A 20,326-nucleotide genomic window follows, 5' to 3' on the forward strand; every position below is an offset into this window, starting at 1 on the left:
ACCCCCTACCCCCCACCAATGGCCTTCAGTCCTTCCCCCTTCTTTTTTCATCCCTCCACCCTCCTCCTCTCCTCTTCATCATCCTCCTGCTCAGACCACGTCCATTTTGGGGTTTGGGAAGGTGAAAAAAAAAAAAAAACTGTCTGACAAATGAACAGACAGGATGGATACAGCCATAACACAACTTGGCCCATTAGAGACACCAGCACGCGCCAAACCATATTAGACTGTGTCCACCAGTCGACCAGTCTCCACAGTCCGGCCTTGTTTCTCTCTGTTGTCAGTGGAAAGGCCACGCTGCTGCTTCAACACACACAACGGCGCTGGAGACGGGATGTGTTTGTGACGGCAGTTCAGGACATGAGGGTGGGATCTCACTGGAACCTGAGGACCGGTTGAAGGGACCCTTCCAGGTCCAGCAGTGGTGTTCTGTAGCTGTGACTGACCTGTGATGTTCTCCATGAAGTTCGGAAAACAAAATAACACTCCCTGACAGTGACTTAAATATTAAACAGTGAAATATAACAAGTTTATTTTGGCAGACAGAGAGAGAGAGAGACTGTTTGTGGTCTCTAACTGTAGTTCAATAGACATCAGTGCTGAGCTACCAAATTCTACCGGTCTGTATGATTCTACATTCACACTGCATTAAAAGGGATCGCTTCAATAGCCGGGTTGTCATTGCAGCTTTGCATAAAATAGAAGCAATTGCGAATGTTCCGTGTTTCCATTGGGTGATGTTATGTGAATAAAGCCGTGTTTTTTCTCCTCACGATATCGTTCCAATTAATCGTGACGACGGATTTCTCTGTTGTAACTGACGCCCTGGGGCCTGATGCAGCAGGCGCCACAACTTCAATGTGAAAAAAGCGTTTCAGTTTTGCAAGCAGTGTGCTTTGTCGAATATTCTGAAAAACCATCTCATGTGAGCAGATGATTTTTTTGTGCGTGTGCTCAGTATCTTACAAATGCTCCAAATTTTCCCCATAAAGCTGCTTCCACTGCTCCCAGTTAGCGTAGTTAGCTACCAGATATCAACGTGGCTGAATTTGAAGGCATCAAAGAAGCATTTGAGATGCACTGAAACCTCCTCTGAGATTAATCGTTCCCCCTGTCGCCCTGGACAGAAAAGCAGTTTCACCAATTCAACACATACAGTCGCACAGAAGTCACAGTGCTGTCTTATCTGACCCCTGATCAGCTCGACCACTGATTGATCTGTATGGGTGAGAGATCGGCATGGATTAAAGCCTCGCTCATAATCCATAAATTCATCACATGTGCTTGTGTTAAATTACGGGTAGATGTTAATTAGCCAATGCGACCTTAAGTATTGTTGATGTATCTAAACTGAGAAAGTGCAGAGGTGATTCCTCCTTGGCGTTACTGGCAGTCACCAAACAGCTCCAGGTTCATGACCACCTCCCTCTGAAGGACGGTGATTTGCATGTAGCCCGGGAAAACAATGATTCAGATGAGTTGCAGTAAAAGGGGGGGGGGGGGGGGGGGGGAGTTCTTCTCTCTGTCTCTCATGTGTAGGTGTTAACTTTGACCACCTGATTATCATGACAGCACAATAGGTGGGTGGAGGGCCACTAATCTGCCACAGCTGGGTACTGTAGTAGACTGCCTCTTTAAATGTGTGCGTGTTGCTGTTAATTGGCCCCAGCCAGGGGGCCTCTGATTGGAGGCGGTGGAAAAACAAATCAGCTGAAGTAACAGCTCAGTGAAAGTGAGAGGGACCTCCAACAACTACAAACACACACACACACCACTGCATTTATTAAGACACTTGTATTACACGGTAACACTGTAGTTTCTTTATAACTCCCTGGGAAAATTCCTGGAAAGTCACTTGGCATTAATTATAGGGAAACTACTCCATACAGTGATTTTTTTTCCCTGTTTTTTTTTGCTCTTCCAATGAATTAATTCATATTATTTTCTAGTGTAAACTAAATTGTTTTAAGTTGGTAGACAGCAGCTGAAGTGTTCAATTCAAACATATACCATATGAAGAAAATAAAATCCAATAATACATGATTAAAGAATGAATATCTACATGGGTGTTAAAACAGAACAAGGAGATGTCTCTGAAAATGATTTCTAACTAAAAGAGCATCTCATTTTCCCTATAATTATCACCACATTTTCTCTCATCAATTTGAAAACAACAATTTTGTTCATTTGTAGAAGAATCATCAGAAGGAGCTTTGTTTCTTTGAGTTTTGCAGAGTGATCAGGCAGCAGCAGAAAACCATATCTATACTGTATAGAAGGTAAAAGATTCCTTCAAAGCTTTATTTACAGCTGCGATGCATAAACTTAATCTAACTGCTTAATAAACAGAAACATAATCTGCTTTGTTTGTTGTTGCACGGGACAAAGGCATGACAGCAAGAGAGCATCGTTCACGCTGCTGCTCTGTGGATTGTAACCTGCTCCTTTAACTTCTCAGCTGCTTTTGCCTTCTCAGCACTATAGGTCACAGCCCCAGCTGTTGTATTGTCCCTACTTGTGTGTGTGTGTGTGTGTGTGTGTGTGTGTGTGTGTGTGTGTGTGTGTGTGTGTGTGCGAGCGTGCGTGTGCTTGTGTGTCCAGCTGTACACACACACAGCTAATGAACTCTAAGTGCCTGGCTGCAGTTGTCACAGTGGTGCGACTGTCTCAGTGCCTTCAGTCAATGGCCACAAACAGCTTGATTTGAGTTCACTCTGGTCTGAAGCAGTGAAGGGAAACAGATGCACAAATCTTTTTTATTAGTAAAGACAAATGTACAAAACATTGATGGAGCCGGCTTCTCATCTGTAACCCCTGCTATTGTAGCTTTTGTTGGTTGAAATGTCAATAAGTGTGTCCAGCCACTCAAGTTGTCCATAAAAAATTTGAAAAAGTAGACGATGTTTCACTCGGCTGAGGTGGAAAAGTTATTGATAAAAGTAAAATGCATGCAATGCATTTTGTACAATGGAAACAGATTTAATGAATAAATCACGACGTAAATGAAGCATGTGACTTAAATGTCCACTGAAGCTTCTGCTGCTCTGAAGAGACAAACAAATGGCGGCCGGTGAAAACTTTGGATCTCTGCGGAGCGACGAGGAAGCTGTAAAGTTCCTCAAACTAAGACATTAAACAAACAGAAACGCCACATTTCCATCATGTTTTCCACATGGTTTTTGTTCATTTGAGGTTTAACTAGTTTAGTTTTAATTACGTCGTCTCATTGCACCTTCTTCTTTCTTAATGGTTTAATGGCATCCTATTGGAAAATGAGCAAAACCAACTTTCTTTCTTGACACACTCAACTCCTAAAATTTGTATAATTTGCATTTTCTTTTGCAGATTTTTTGGAAAGTTAAATTTGCACAAATTTGAATCGAGACTCATACAATCAGATGCTAGCTGTAGCTAATTAATATTAATTTTGTGAGAAATTTGTCAAAATTCAACTAGGCTGTTATGTAGTTAATGCATGAGCAATTTATACTGATTTAATGAAATTAAATTGGATTTTATCGGCTTGATACTTCAATTAAGATGTAGATAAGCTGTAATTGAATTATGAAATATCCCTGTTATCAAATCAAAAAGGTAGGTTTGATTTTTGTTTTATCAATTATTTCACCTGGTGTATTTGTCTTTGGCCATAAATGTACATTTCCCGGTTTTATCTTTTAATTTTTGGCTTCTAACCTTACTACAGGTGTGTGCTGTATTCTCTGAGCCTGTAAATATGAGCTGATGTTTCTACATGTCGGATCCTCAGCTGCCTGATGATAAAAGACCTGCTTGATAGAATTATATACACATAAACTTACAATGTACAGTCCATATACATGGGTAGGAACTGACATGCTCACAGATGGACAAGCAGCCACATATGCATAAACACACACATGTAGTCAAACACACACACACACACACACACACACTTACATAAGCATCCATTCTTAGCACAAAACAAGTAATGGGCGGGTCCTTTAAATGCACACCTGCGATGACTGATAAGATAACTGCAGGGCATAATGTCTGTGTGTGTGTAGTCACATATGTGTATACACTGTCATGCACCTGCATACTGTATAATATACATGTGTGCATGTGTATGTATTTCTACTTCTGTGTGTGTGTGTGTTGTTGTGTCTGTGGCTGAAAAGTCAGTTTTGCTTCCTCTTTGTGAAGACAACCTTATCTATAGGCCTCTGGGCCGTTACACTTGTAGCTTCATCGCTCTGAGACTAAACCGTACACATATAAAAAGTCACAAAGCAAATTTGGTTTTCAAGTGGTAGAATATTAAACAATCAGAGATTGTCTGAGCTGTAAACAAAGATTAATTCTCTGATTCGCAGCAAATATTTGCAGCAAATAATCAGTGTCATGAGGATATTTGCCAAGTCATGGCTGTCTTCCTCACCGTTCTGCTGCTTCCTCGAACAATGATCAAATATAAGCCAAGTTTTATTTATATTTGTTTGACAAAATGAAGTTTGTGTCACAGCAGAGACGACGCTCAAGCTGCTCATCAAACCCGGCTGTCAGTTCCTTTATAGGAAATATATACAGCTTTCAGTTAATGTTATTGGCAAAAGTTATAAATGACTACCTGAGTAGTAACCACGTTTATTATTGTAACCATGACAATGAAAGTCCTCTAATTTTACTGAAGTACTTATTTCAACCCTCACCAAACTGAACCAAGCAGTTTTTGCGCTTTAACTCATCCAAAACGTGACCTTTCCATGAGCTTTACCATGTGTTTATTATTGTAACCATGACGACGAGGGTCCGGTACGCCTGCCGCTGTAGGGGCATATATTACAGGGCGACGTTCCCATGGATGGTATCAGAGGAGAGGGACAAAAGACTTGTTGATTGTTGCGGTTTCAGAGATGAAACTACAGAAACTTTGTTGGGTTTTTACGATCAGATATCAAGCTGTGATTTCCTGCTCGATGGTTCGAGACACAACGTCCTGCATTATAAAGGTTCAGAACTGCATGAATTAAAAGGAAAATATGTTTTTTTTTGTGAGTATTTACTGACTCTTTCTGTCACAGAGAAGTGGCACATTTGCACATCATATGAAGTGTATGTCAGGACTGGAGTCAAGCCTTTACCTTTACTATAGTGAAATAAATCTATCCATATATCCATCTGTTTGTTTAGGAGAAAATTAATCAACACTTTTTTTTTCTTTTTGGGTAATAACTTGTTCATTAAAGTAATTTTTCAAGCAGAAAGGTCGAATGTACTTCAGTTGCTTCTACATTGTGGGGACTTGCTGCTTTTCGTAGTCTTTGTAATAGAGAACTGATTCTTTTTGGGTTTAGGACTGTTGTTTGAACAACATGGTGTCCCCTGGTTTAAGAAATTGTGACTGGGATGTGCCGCTATTTTCAGATTTTCTATAGACCAAAGTGTTTGTTCTAATCCATCAGTCTTTCTCAGTCTCCTTCACTCTGTCCTTTATTTAAACCCTTATTTAAAATAGGTTAGATACACTTTTGAGAAAAGGGCAAAAAAAAGAAAATCGTTGAAGTTTTTCCAAACCTCAAACTTGCACTCCTGCTGCTTGTTTCTTCTTCTCTTCATCTGAATCGGTTTTTATAAACCAGGGCAAACTGGCAAACCCCTAAATGTTTCAGTAGAAGCTGGCAGGAGCCCGGCTGGAATAAATGCACTTTCCTTACCTAAGTCACATTTTTCATGTGCCGTGATACAGGGATTAAAAAAACACAAACATGAAAACTGGACAAACAAAGTGAAACCTGACTCGATGGAGAGATTAGAGCCTCACTCGGCAAAATTCGTTTCACGCAGAGAATCAAAGCTGATTCTTACCCAGTCGGCCCCCGAACATCCAATGTAAAGGCTGTCAGAGCGGAGCCAGGTTCAACAGAGCAGACTGACACATCGCTCCATCAGATTCTGTCATTTGGCAAAGGATGGACACCCCGTCTCCATCCATCTGTGAGCTGGAGACAAACACAGCCCCTGACATGCTCAGTGCGGGTTTATGTGTGTGTATGTCTTAATGTCTGTGATTTACAAGGCAGCGGACAGTGCTGGTTGTCATGTCAATTCAAGTAGTGTTGTCTTAAAGTCTAGCCAGTAGCTCACACACACACAGACACTTTCAGTGTGTGTTTGACCCAACACATGCTCTCCAGATGTTGCCGAACATTCCTGAGGGTCTCATCACACTTGTGGACATTTTATGTCTCCTCACACCGTCCTGAAACTGTCACAGTCCACTTCTCGGTTTGTTCAAATTTAAAGCAGCTATGAAGAAACAGGTCGTCCAACCTGCTTCAGGCCTACGACTCTTTTGTCATGGCTGAATGTGACATTTTGAGGAGGGCGCGATGATATAACAATCAAGCTGCCAAAAATATGAAAAATATCTGTTGTTTCTGCTCCCAACTGTATCAGTGAAAAGGGAAACGTCTGCACATGACTCATTTCATTCGATTTTTGGATTCGTGATGCACAGATGTTTACAGTGCTCCCCCAGATGTGCAAGAGTGAAAAAAAAAAGGTGATAATTTGATCATATACAGGAAGTAATATTGCCTGTTTTATGATTTCTTGCTGCTTTTATTGTGTTCTTCTATAACTGTCAGAAATATTGATAGATAATAATAAGATGAAGTAAGATGTAAATAAAAATGTTGTAAGACAAAATGAGAGATTTTCAGACTAAATAATCAGAAAACACTGCTTCAAGCTTTATTTCCCACTGAGTGTAGGTAAAAATATATGAGGGTTTACTTTTAGTATTTATTGATTAAGAGGTTTACATGTATACCTACATGTTTTTTTTATATTGATTTTTGTTTTTGGGATTTTTTTAGGAGGGTTAAAGTTTTTTATTTTAATATTTTTTTGGTTTAATGTTGAGAGGAAAGACTGCGGGTTGTAACAGTGACCCTGATCGACTTGTGATGGGTGGAGTTTGGTATGCAATATGGCTTAACTCACCAGAAACCGCCTCTTTTTGTTTTTGTCATTTTACTTTGATCTCTCTTTTTATGAAGCAGTGTTGGGATAAGTGTGAATTCTTTTACTTGTCAGTGCCGCCCTGGACAAATATTTAGTCTAATTGCATCTTAAAAAATAAAACAGACGGAGAGACTGTCAGTTAGGATGTCATCCAGACAGACGGACTAAGTGCCGTGATGGGATCACACCAGTCAGGACGCCCGTCAACATGTTTGAAGTTCTGACCCGAGTACAATCAGGAGACACTAATGAGAGGAACAAAAGAGTCCGAGAAATTTGAAGTAAAGTCATATCTATTGTGAACAGAAGGAATAGACTTTGGTGCTTAGACCCCAGCAGGAAGTGGGTCACCATGAGAGGCAGTCCGTAGGTTTAAGGTCTTTCCCATTTGACGAAACTTCTCCCGCAGCCAAGACACTGGTGATGGAGCTTGAGGATGGGAACGTCTTCATGAGAGGGAAACTCCTGATCGGATAGCTTGATTGATAGATGATCAGGCATCCACGGTTGAGGTGGTGAAGGGGTGGAGGTGGGTCATAGATTCTTCAGAGAGAGAAAAACTTTTAAACTTTGACAGCTTATGAGTGATTGGCCAAAGGCGAGCGTGTCAGTTTATGATTGGATGGATATGAGAATGAGCTTGTGGAGCTTGGAGGTAGCGGGCAGCGGTGCTTGTGACTTAGGAGGCATGCGAAGAGAGACAGTCTTCCTGACTGAACTTTCGCTAATCATTATTAGTCATGCGTCCGACCACACCCAGCCTTTCATTTTAATCTCAACTACACACCTGAATGGTTTCGTGACTGTATCTTGTACGATTGTGACAAAATTGCAGACAGACATGTGAACACCTGCCACAGTACTGAAAAACACCTATGCAGTAGTTCCTGGTACAGTAGGTGTCTCTAGGACAACATTTTACCATGATGACACACACACACACACACACACACACACACACACACATACACATAGAGAGTGACAATGTGAAAACAATACCATGGTCATCACAATCCTATGATTCCACAAAAACCTGCCGATGCTGAACAGATGAGAGGACGGCCATGAGAGTGAAAACGAAGACAACGACTCGAGGATCAGTCGCCACGTTTGAGATGTGTGATTGTTATTTTTACCTCAAGACCCCACAAATAACTCAGAGGATCTTTTCTTTCACTGGTAGCAGCACTCCATCGGGGGACGTTTCAGCCGTGGCCTCAGCAGTCATGTAAACTTGGTGTCTGGTATCAGTGGCTGAGCTCCATTTGCTTGTTACCTAGCAGCATGGCGGGGAAACGCTCCAATGAAGTGCATATAAAGCAGCGGCTATGATGTTGAATTGCTATCAGCTGATTATCAAACAGCAGCGGGTAGTGGAGATATCGTGGTGAACAAGTCCTCATAACTTACCGACTGACTGAGTGACTGAGGGATCTCCAGGTTTGACAGCTGACCATCTGACTGAATGTCTCTGGCTGTTTCACTCACTGAATTGAATTGTGTTTGTTTGTGTGGTAACACCTGTCTCCAAAATTCACACACAGACATTCTAAACCTTTGTTTCACTCGATGAAGTCAGACAAACATCTCCTCTTCTGTGAATCCACTTCTTGAGATTAGGTGCGTTGCTCAAGGGCACCTCGACAGGTTGTAATTCAACTGATGGTATCAAGGGTATAACAGCAGTATTAGCTCTGCCTGGGGTGAAGTAACACAGTGATCAGAGTTAGTTTGCATGTTTGAGTGGATTTATCATTAAGATAGGCTGCGTGTTATCCCACACGTGTAGGAAGTGAAGGTGATTTTGTTGATCAAGGTTTATTTAAGAGATACAAACAAGCCGCACTGGGGTTTCCCCTGCATCACTGCTCGCCGAGCACCAGCACCCAACATCATAAAACCAAACCTGAGGCTCTTGGAGACACAGGAAGGAGGGGGCGGTACAAAGTCCTGAGGATATTGTGCTTCACACCTCCTGTAATACATATCCAAACATCCTGAAACCATAGAGAAGAAGCAGGAGCCTGGCCAGTGTTTTAACCTCTGATACGACAGAGAGATTCTTATCACAGCTGGATCCACGGCCGGCTCGGTGTAAGCAGACACCACACTAAACAGTGTTGTTTGTTTCAAAACCACATGCCTTTTATTTTGAAATCTGCAGTGTATCATGTTACAGAGTGAACTTGACAACACCAGCAGGTGCTCTGTGTGTAATCATAACAGAGAAATTAAGATAAGATAAGATGAAACTTTAATGATTCCTGAAGAGAAACTGGGTCAGTGCAAACAGACACACACACACCCACACTAATCATGACAATCATAACAGGAAGGACATTACATCTAGAATTTAGACAGTCTAATCTATCATATTAACATCGATGAATCATTCAAACTGCATGAATGAAAAACACATTTATTTGAATATCTGCAGTTTTACTACATTTATAACAAAACAAGAATTATGTTCACATGCAGTCAGCAGTAATCAAGGGGAGAGCATCAACAGAGACTTAGGGATTAGAACCAGCAACTTCTTTTTTTACAAACCTGTGCCCCTGCTGTTGTTGCTGCAGCTTTATTTGACAGCAGAGAAGCAGCTTGCTCTCTTTTTTTTTTTTTTTTATTGGCTTGCATCTGTTGTGTCCCTGTGTCGATGCTCCTGGCTTGATCGATACTGTTCTCCCTGTCCATCCCTCCCGACGCACGCACGCACACACACACACACACACACGCACACACACACACAACCACCATCAGGTTAAATGTAATCAGCCGCCTCTGTGTTCCTCTCTCAGGCCAGCAGTTTTATCTCAGGCCTCTTTGCAACACCCATGTCTGACAGAGCAAAGTCCAGCCGCTTATCTGTGCCTCCGCTGTCCAGTGGCGCTCAGTCTGTCTGTCTGAATGACACACTAAGTGACTGTCTCTGTCTTTTACTAGCTGCACCTCTACCTGTCTGAATGTCTGTCCTAATAACTTACCGACTGACTGACTGATTGTCTGTCTGTTCAGCTTAACCTCCCTGTTTAATACAGCTCCATCACACTGAATCTTCCCGAGTCTCTCTCTCTCTGAATTGCTACATTTCAGATGTTATTTTGTTTTATTTTAGCAATACTATATTTTTAGTTGGTTTTAGGTCATGTCTTATATAATTATAATTCCATATTCTTCCTGCAATTTACCTTACCTTTACAAAAAATAAAAAATCATTATAATAATTAATGAATCATAATTATTTTTCTTATCAATTAATCTGATGATTATTTTCTCAGTTCATTGTTTTTTTTTCTATTAAATAGCGAAGAATTGTAAAAAAAAAAAAAAAAAAAAAAGCCCATTAAAATTTCTCTTAGACCAAGTTTACAAGTTTGAATGTCCCAGAAATAAGAGAAATAATTTTGCTTTTTTGTTAGTTAATGAATTTTCTCTCAGACAGCTGCTCATTACAAACCGCCTGGCCAAGTCTCAGTGTTTCATATTTAACTCCCACATATTTGAAAACCTTTCTTACCATTCTGGACAAATAAGGATAAATTTGCTGTGAAATCAGAGTCAGCTCTTTCTTATGAACTGCCTTTTTTTTTTTTAAATCTTCTTCTGCCCTTGTACCTGTCTCACTGTCTTTCTGTCTTACTGAACCTCTGTCTATCGCTGTCTTTCCAGCTTTTGTCCACCTGACTGTCTGTCTGCCTCGTTAACTGACAAACTGTCTGTCAGCCACCCTGGCTGACTGTTTACTGACTGTCATACTGACTCAATCTGACTGTGTTTTTTTATTTATTTAATCATTTCTTGATATCGCTGTGTCTCTAGATGTCTTCGTTATAGTCTTAAGATTGCTCTGATTCCATTTTAAGACCTTTTTGACTTGAATATTTCCTCCAGAAATAATTTCTTCATCATAATTATATGTTTGATGTCACAGGTGCTTGGTGTTTTAGCAATGACAGACTTTTGTTCAATTAAGTGAAATGTGCTCTGAGACCAGGCTCAGATCTTGACTGACTGTCTTAACTCCGGACAAACTGTGTGTCTGTCTGTCACTTAATTTATTTTTCAAAAAAGGGAGAGTATCACCTAAGGGCTGAACTGTAAGTGCCCCCCCCCTTCTCTCTCTCCCTCTCTCTCTCCCTCTCTCTTTCTCTCTCTCCCTCCCTCTCCTCAGGCAATACCAAATGTAAACAGTACATCCACCTAACAGGATCCAGGATGCACTGCCTCATTTGCATTGCACATCTTGAAAACATGCACCACCCTTTTTCTTTCTTTCTTTCTTTCTTTCTTTCTTTCTTTCGTTCTTTCGTTCTTTCTTTCTTTCTTTCTTTTCCTGGAATAAACCACCTGTTAAATGGAAAACTCCTCATCACACTTGTTCACAGTGAAGCACATGAATGCCACTTTGTTAAATCATGAGAACCTGAGTACGTTCTTCGTTCATTTTTCAGTCTAAGTTCATCATCAGTTCCTGTGACATTTGTTTGGAAGTGTAAGTGTGTTTGGCCGACGTGCAGCGTTTCAAAGCATCACAGAGATCCCAGCAGCTAGAATATATTGAAATGAAGTTTAGACGTAAACTCCAGCAGCAGCAGAAAATACGTCTTATTTTTTTGCATGAAGCGCTTTCATTTCAGCACAGACCCTCTTTGTGCAGGTGTCATGCTCGCCGGCCTACACGCTGCATTTGCTGTCACCGGCAGTGCAGCCTGAGTTCAGCTGTCATCAAATGTTCAACTGGGCGAACCGAGTGACTGTTGCACCTCGGGAGACAAATATCCTTTTTACTGAACATGACAACAGCGTCACCCTCACACACGTCTTTGGCTCTTAAAGCTTCTTTCAGAGCTCAAAAAGCTTCTTATCTTCAGGTTTCACACTGTCTTCTGTCATCTCATTAGATTACTGGAAAAACTACCACTGTGAAAAATGTGAATGTTGTTTATAAAAACTAAATAAACAAAAGGGTTTCTTTTAAATCTGGAGAATTACATGAGTAATTCTCACTGAACCTGAGAAAATAATATGAGTAAAATTAAAGGCAAATGAATCATATTGGTATTGATTTTGCTTCCAGTTCAGTTTGATCATGTAGAAGTTCGATGACCAGTTTTTTTATTAAAGCTTATGGAACCTGTGGCAGCTCTGAGGCCCAGTATCCATTTTGGATGATTCTGCACCTCGTGATTTACGTCCAAAGTTCATTGCCACTGCAGGAACTCGTGTCCCCTTCATGTAGTGAGGCAGAAAGTGCCTTTCATGCACAAGGTTGGAGGTTGCATCCCGTCGCAGATCTTCAATTTACTTTTTTAGATTTGGTTTTTATTATCTGTAATCACATTTTAGTTGCGTAACCCCAACCACTTAACCATAGTTTATTAGCTATAACCACAAGCCCTTTCCCCAACCTCATCCAGTATCAGTGTGGCTGCTCCTCTTCAGCCGGTTTATCAATAGCTGCAGCTGAACTGATGTGGACACTGGTTTTGTATTTACTGTTCTCACAGAAAAAACCTGGGACTTATCCACAAGAAGTCAAAAATGCAGAACAAGTGAACAGAGAAAGTCAAACTGGGAGAAACAGGTTGGTCTGGACGTGTAGAGAAGCGACTGTGATCTTTCTTTAACCCCAAAAAGTCATTTTTAACCTGATCAATCTGTAACCGTATCGTTGTTCATATCCTGTGATCAGCTCTCATGTATCCTCCAGTCCGCTCTCTCCTGGACCAGAATCTGCAGATAATGTATTCATTCACCCCTAAATAATCAATGTCAAATCCATTTGTATCACAACTCAAGCAACAGGTGCCCACGTTTTGCTTTAAACTGTAGTGTAGGACTTTACACCTTTAGTGTTAGTTCATACATGTTTCACTTATGCAGTAAAGTAAGTGATGCTGATGGAAAAAACAGCATCATTAAGTTGTGATTTGGTGAAAAGTGTCTGTATTTTTCCTTCCCATACTGACACAGTGTGTGTTACATCTTCCAAAACATAATTTTAAGTCTTTACATTTATGAAGAACACGACTGATTTCTGCACAAAAATGTGCGGAAAAGAAGCTAATCCCAGAAACTGAGGGTATCATGGCCGTTTGAGAGAGGAGATTATTTTATTGTGACATCCAGACTGTTATCAGCTGCTGGTATCTATTTTCTAAGAGTCTCGCATTTGGAAACTGGGTCAGCCGAGGGTTACAGATTACAACCGAGAGGTTACAAATGTAAGGGTCACACTTGAGTTTCTTTTTTTCTTCCCCCTTTGTGGCTGAAATTGTTCCAGTCTAACTGCTGCATTGTTGCTCCCTGAAAAACCTCAAGCCACAGTGTGTTATCTGTGCTCAGACTAATCTGTTTTCCTTCATGAAGCCTGGATCGAATGGGACCACTATCAGCGTGGTCACATGATTGCTGCGAGGGGACGTATCAGAGTGACATTTTAGAGTCAGCCAGGTTAGTCATACCTGGAGCAGTCAAGTGTGTGCGTGCGTGCGTGCGTGCATGTGTTTGTTTGTGTGTGTGTGTGCATGCGTGCGTGTGTGTGCATGTGCAAAAGTGTGTGTGTGAGACTTTGTCTTTGTAGCTGTGGAGACCATATCAGGCGGGTGCTTGCCTATCTTATCAAGCCAACTGGTGTGAAGGGACTATTGTGTATGCAAGGTGACGAACTGCCTTAGATTCCCACTCACTATAAGCCAGTTACCATTTTTTTTAATGTGTGTGTGTGTGTGTGTGTGTGTGTGTGTGTGTGTTGCCTTTTGAAGCCCATATATTGATCTCATATCATAAAAAGGAGAAAATAATCAGAAGAATTAGTTCCTACAGCAACAGGACCATTATGTGTTCTTTAGCATCCTGGGCTCATTGATTGAAACTGAAATTAGGCAAACATGTTTCGTGAGTCTCTGTGTGTGTGTGTGTGTGTGTGTGTGTGTGTGTGTGTGTGTGTGTGTGTGTGTGTGTGTGTGTGCATCGCTGCAGTCTATATGTTGCCTCAGGGCTTATGGTTGCTGGGCTTGACGTGACAGAGAAGAAAAGGCAGCGATACATACGTGACAAGTCCGACAACACAGGGTTAAGCCGCTGTGAGCAGAGACCTGCAGACAGACAGTTAGACCTGCAGACAGGTAGACAGGAGGCCTGGCGACGGGACACGGAAGCAGGATGGCTGCAGGAACCAAGATCAATAAATGAACTTTTTTTTATGTTCCTGCTGATGTAAAGGCAAAGAAGCATCGATGTGTCACTTGAGTTACTTCATGCGAACTCCACAGCATTTTTCAATCATCAGTTTTTTCATACGTACCAGTGCTCCTTCTTGTTTTCTTGACATTATACCACAGTGATTCAGCAGGTTTCCATACTTCAGCTGCTGCTTAGTTGGGAAAAGTTCTCTGACTTGTAAAGGAATTGATAAATTCCATGTCTATAGTTTGTTAGGGATACACAGAGAAGGATCTGATTGGTCGAGGCCGAGAAGACACAGTGAGGATTAAAGAGAAAAAATATTCTGCTGATACTTTCTCCCTGTTTTTGTTTTGTTGACTTGCTGATCGTTTTTCTAGTTCAGGGTCAGAGGCAGGTCAGTAGATTTTGGAGTGGTCCCGGTCTTGCTGTGGTGTGTGTGTATGTGTGTGTGTGTGTGTGTGTGTGCGTGTGTGTGTGTGTGTGATGCCGCCGGGGCTGATGGCCTGTGCAGAGGTCCGCTTTGAGGCTCTCAGTGTGATCCAGCCGTGTTTAGTCTACCAGTCCTACATGTCACACACCACAGTCATTTGGTCAGGAGCTGTTTCAACAAGGCACTGCTATTCCTGCAGCACCGCCTCACCGGCCGGGGATTGATTGAGCGGGACGAGCCGTCGAGGTCCTGCCAATAACACCGCGTGATCTGGAAACTTCCATCTTCGTGGTTTTAAGTAGAATCACTTGTTGCTGCAGTTTTTGTTTCATTGACTGGTTTTTAAAACTGTTTGTGGACAGGTGAAAAGTAATCCTGTATTTTATTCCTGTATAAAATCCTGACAGTCTTAATGATTTTTTGAAAATTCCAGAAAATTCTTAGAAACAAACTGAGCCTGTGAAACAGATACAACCCGTCCCTTTGAAAAAAGAAGGGATTTTAACTCTGAATGTCGAACATCTTTCAGTGTTTGATTTAGTTTTTACTTTTTACTTGTATCCACGGTGACAACAAACACTTCCTGCATTAACACTGGTGGAAAAAGAAAAACAAATGCACCATTTCTTCCCACATTTTTTGCCTTTTTAATAAGAAAAATGAAACATGAATCATTTAAATCACATTTAAACCAACAACAACAAAAAACAATATATTATATCAGCACACTTTCAAGGTTTTGAAAAGGAACATAGCTTAAATAAAAGACATTTCTCTTTGAAACTATAATATAAGCTCCACAGAGGACGTCATGTGACCTGAAACTTCTGCGTCCTCTGCTGTTCATCAGAATAATCCTTCAAAACATTATTGATACACTGATCTCTTATCAGATCAGCAGTCATTTGAAGAAAAGGAGCGAGGGGTTATTTGACACCCTTTGACATTGATACACTGATCCCATTGAGCTGATGCATTGACAGTGTAGGGGGGGGGGGTTCCTAAGTATTGTTGTAACACACACACTATCAGCCCACCTGACCAATGGGAGCTCCATAGTGCAAAGTACTGTATGTAAATCCTCCCATAGTGCATCTCTCCTCCCTTTCCACTGTTTTAGTCATTGACTGAACTCCCCTATGCACCGCAGCTGTCTGCCAGTCATGTTACAGTCTGTGGAAAAGCATTTCATTTTAATGCTCTTATTTAGGTAACAACAGGAAATGATTTGGGGCCATGAAAAATAGAAACACAATATGCTTTTTTTCTTTTTAGTTTTTTTTTTTTTTTTTTTTACCACAGTTACTTTGTCTCTTTCTTTTTGGCCTCAGAAGATTTTTTTTAATGTCTGTGTCCTCTGTGCTGCAGCGAGGACCAAATGCCTTTTTTTTTTTTTAAACTTCATATCAAACAAAACTACAAATATATTTTTTACAGACCTCATGAGCTACATTTACATTGACGGATGCCTGATCTGACAGAAATGACGGAACGTAATGTGAAATGCTGTAACACACGCAAAAAAAGAAGAAATGTACTAAACTGTCTCCCGCTGCAGTAACACCTGCCTGAAGCAGTAACCTGAAACTCTCCGTCTTTGGTTTAAAAAAAAAAAAAAAAACCTCACATTTGGGTTGTAACTGGTCGACAGAGCGCTATACAAGATATATTAAAATTTATTCCCTTCATAAATAAATGCAAATATCCTTTCCCCCCCAACATTAGCTCTATTTACATTTTGTACAAAGCCAATTTTGCCGGCAAAGGACGGGATCTGACATCTGCACTGACTCACACACACAGACGAGTCAAACGTCTTCATCATCACTTAATCATCCAGCTTCACTTTTCTGTCCTCCGTGTAACCAACCCAGCCTCCGTGCTCATCACAGCTGGTAAAAGGAAAGAAAAACTGTCCTTTGGTCCCTCAAACATGGCGGCCATTTTAGATGTGAGTCTCTTCCAAGGCCGCTGGACGTGGGCCAGAGAGGGAGAGAGAGGAAGAAAGAAGAAGATAAAGAGACCTTGGGTGTCCATTTTAGTAAAGGCAGAGAGGAAGAGAAGTCTCCATTTTGGCTCACCATTACAGGCAGGTGTGTGTGTTTGTGTGTGTGTGTGTGTGTGTGTGGGTGGGTGTCCATATTAAGAGGCGTTGAGCACCGAGCGGCTGTACAGAGTTTGGTAATAAGCACCTGAGTCCATGGCGGCCGGCCCGGGGCTGTCGTAGATCTGCTTGGCTCCCACAGGAGAGCCACTGGCGTAGCTGTTGTAGGCCATCACCTGGTCCTGGTAGGACTTGAGGTCCATCTTCTGCTCGTTGGACATGAGGTTGGTGATGGAGAAGGGGTGGTTGAAGTTGTAGTGGGGGTCCAGGGACTTGAGGGCGTCGCTCTGTAGGTCCATGTGCTGCTGCATGGCGCCGGGCAGGAGGTGGGTGCTACCCACTAAAGACTGGGAGTGGAGGAGCTGGTTGGAGGAGGAGGTGGCGGAGAGGGACAAGGACGATGGAGGGATGGAGGATGAGGTGGAGGAGGGGGGAGGCAGGGAGACGGGCGGGCTGTGGAGGTGTGAGGAGGACAGCTGAGGGCAGTCTAGTGGAACCAGGGAGTTTCTAGGAAGCGGCTGGTCGTCTGAAGAGCCCGGGTGGGAGTTGTCTGAGTGGGCGGAGTCGGCTCCCTCTGATCCTCCCGTGGGGCTGCGATCCTCCACCAGGTGATCACTGTGGCCTCCTTTCCCTGAGCCCACCTCCTGGCTCTTGCCTCCTTTCTTTGCCATCTTGTCCTCGATCTTGAAGCGTTTCTGGCGCCGCAGGTAGCAGCCGTTCTCAAACATGTTGCCTGACTGTGGGTGCAGAGTCCAGTAAGAACCTTTACCGGGCTTGTCTGGTGAGCGAGCCACCTTCACAAAGCAGTCGTTGAAGGAGAGCGAGTGGCGGATGGAGTTTTGCCAGCGCTGCTGGTTCTCACGGTAGTAGGGGAACAGGTCCATGATCCACTGGTAGATCTCGTTCAGGGTGAGCATCTTGCTGCCGCTCTGCTGGATCGCCATGGTGATGAGGGAGATGTATGAGTACGGTGGCTTGGCGTGGGTCAGGGAGCGCCGGTAGGGCTTAGGGGGGATCTCCTTGGGCCCAGCCCGGCTCAGGGTCGCAGTGGAGGGGTATCCCAGTTGGCTCATGGACTGGCCCATGTTCTGGTAGTGGGACAAGGAGCCGAGGGCGCCGGGAGCAGCGGGGCCCAGCTGAGTGAGAGAGCTCGAGCTGAGGGACGAGGCCACCGGGGAGAGGGACATGTGGCCGGGCCCGGAGCCCATGGAGGCGAGTGGGGAACTGCTGAGGCTGGAGCTGGGGTACGCCATGTTCATACCTGCAGGGGAGGCGGTGGCCGGGTTCAGGTTGATGTAGCTGTTGATGGTGCCCATGGAGCCCATGGAGCCCAGACCAGAGTTCATAGTGCTGGGAGAGGAATACATCTGGAGAAAAAGAGGAACACAACAACATCTGGTTATTAACAAGCGAAACACAGAGGAAATATCAGTGCACACACACGTTATACATCAAAGATTACAGCTACTTTAGCTAATAAAATATAATCAGTTGACACATTTATTTTTTTACCTTTTGAAAACAAATACCATGAACAGCTCTGTTGTGATGGTTTGCTTTTTAATTTTTCTCCGTTAAATGAATGCAGGGTGTGAGGGGAAAGCGGTTTGACTCTCCGTTTAAAAAAGTGACTCCTTATCAATGCACAATGAAGCTCTCAGTGCGCGCAGAGAGGACATGGATTTCACACAGCGATGTTAACCTGAAAATGCGTAAAAAGCGCGTCATGGTGCCTCTCAGTTCACACGGCCTCCTCCACCGCTCCGTGCAAAAAACAAGCTGCTCAGTATTTAGGCTAAAGTGGAGGAATTTATTTATTCTGGCTGACAAAGATGAATAATTCAATTTCAATTTCTTTTTTTTTCTTTTTTTTTTTCGTGAAATCTCAAAAAGTATTTAATATGCGAAATAAAAACTCTACGAGTTCAGAAGGCGTCTGGAGCCGCCGACTGATCCTGTGGTTAAATATTATCAGACCTTTTCTTCTCGGTAATTTCATCAGGTCGAGGTGAGGTGAGAACTGAAGCTGCTGATAGAATTAACTCTAATTCAATTAGTGAGAAAAAAAAAAAAGCTCTTGTCACATTTACACCTGAATTGTCGCAACACTGGAGGAGACACAAAGGAGGAAGAAGAAGGCCGATTGATGAGCAAACATCTTTCACAAAAAAAGTGTTTAATGCGCAGTTTATGGCCTGAATGTTTATAATTCAACTTGTATCACATTTATTAGTAATTAGATAAAACATTTAAAGTGGACGTCATTGTTTTAGTGGCTTCAGATGTTTGAAAAAGACTGTTACTGAAAATGTTTTGTTTTTCAATATTATTTATTTAGCCTAATATTTATTTTTATTTTTACAGAAGAATTTATTAAGACTTTTTCTACTTTTTTTTGCTGTTTTTTTCTTGTTACCGGAATGTCTCGGCAGTTTCAAAGTGCGCCTGGATACTCAATATTACTCTGTCATACTTTAAAGTTATTTTAATTCTTATGGTACTCCACGATAGGTAGTACATAGAAGCTCATGATTATAATGTAAAGTTTTTCTTATATTTGATCATGTGATCAAATTACAGATTTTTTTTTTCCGGTTCTTACTGAAAATGTGCACAAGTAAAAATCTGTCGTTACGTTCTCACTTGAATCCAAGAACGAGACACGTCCCGCTGTTTACATCAGGAAGAAATGAAAACGGTGTAATTCACATATTGTTATTTTTATTTGTGAATGCGTCTTTACCTCACTGGCCTCGCTGTAGAAAGTATTCCACTCTGGTAGATCATGGGTTTCCATCTTCACAGAGCTCAACATCCCCAACTCAAACCTCTGGAGGAGAATTCTTGTCTATGACCGGAGTTTTTTTGGGGGAAAAAAATCAAAATAAATATAAAATCCTTCTCAAAATTTGAAGTTTTCGGGGAAAAATCCAAACATAAAATTGTTTCCGTTTGCCAAGAAACAGGCAGAAAATATCTCGAGCCAAAAATGCGTGAGGAAAACGAAGTCAAATAGTGAAGTGACGCTGCGCTCCTGGGAATAGTTGCTAAAGTCAATATTTCTTATTTGTCAGTCATCCATTGTTTCATAACCTTAATCTTGTTATGGCTCAGCAGATGTTGACTACTTCTTCTTCTACTTCTGGCCCGTTTTCTTCTGTGCACCGGGGCCTCGGGACGCAGGCAGAGGTGAAGCGCGCAAATACAGTAGAGAAACCTGGCCGCCCTCCTCTTATAAGGTGCCGACGGGTCCCGCCCCGATCCTGACATTTGAATACCGTGTTAGGATCCAGGAAGGGCCCTGCAAAAAGGCCGATGTGGCCCCCTGGCGTGCTGTATATTGGGCCGGCGGCTACACGCGGGGCCACCCGGACGAATGACTATCCCACAGTCTCTGTGTCTCGGAGCTGAGTGGATTTATAGAGAGTGAGGTGTTATATGCTCAGAAGGTGATTATCAATCTGCAGCTATGAGACATATATATTTCTTCTATAAATAAATGACAGAATTTGCTCATAATGCAGTCACGTGCTTCTTTTAAACTTAAAACGACTGGTTCAAATTCATTTTTTTCTTAAATTATGTCTTATTTT

General features: G+C 42.1%; 1 protein-coding gene across 1 annotated transcript; it reads right to left on the reverse strand.

Moving 5' to 3' along the window:
• Nucleotides 1-15,252: 15,252 nt before the first annotated feature.
• On the reverse strand, nucleotides 15,253-19,933 carry foxa3 (forkhead box A3). The gene is made up of 2 exons (XM_023416009.2): nucleotides 19,477-19,933; nucleotides 15,253-18,100 (listed from the first exon to the last, which is right to left on the reverse strand). The coding sequence occupies exons 1-2, from the start codon at nucleotides 19,546-19,548 to the stop codon at nucleotides 16,772-16,774; spliced, it is 1,401 nt and encodes a 466-aa protein (XP_023271777.1). The 5' UTR covers nucleotides 19,549-19,933; the 3' UTR covers nucleotides 15,253-16,771.
• Between the last annotated feature and the right edge of the window lie 393 nt (nucleotides 19,934-20,326).

Source organism: Seriola lalandi, unplaced genomic scaffold, assembly GCF_002814215.2.
Source record: "Seriola lalandi dorsalis isolate HSWRI2012SDOR001 ecotype SW California unplaced genomic scaffold, Sedor1 jcf7180002054560, whole genome shotgun sequence".
Lineage (NCBI taxonomy): Eukaryota > Metazoa > Chordata > Actinopteri > Carangiformes > Carangidae > Seriola > Seriola lalandi.

Bases quoted from the DNA above. Each gene is read 5' to 3' on its own strand.
- foxa3 (XM_023416009.2), bottom strand. From the start codon at position 19,548: ATGTTGAGCTCTGTGAAGATGGAAACCCATGATCTACCAGAGTGGAAT. The intron at 18,101-19,476 runs GTAAAGACGCAT...CTTTTTCTCCAG, and splicing joins TCTACAGCGAGGCCAGTGAG to ATGTATTCCTCTCCCAGCAC.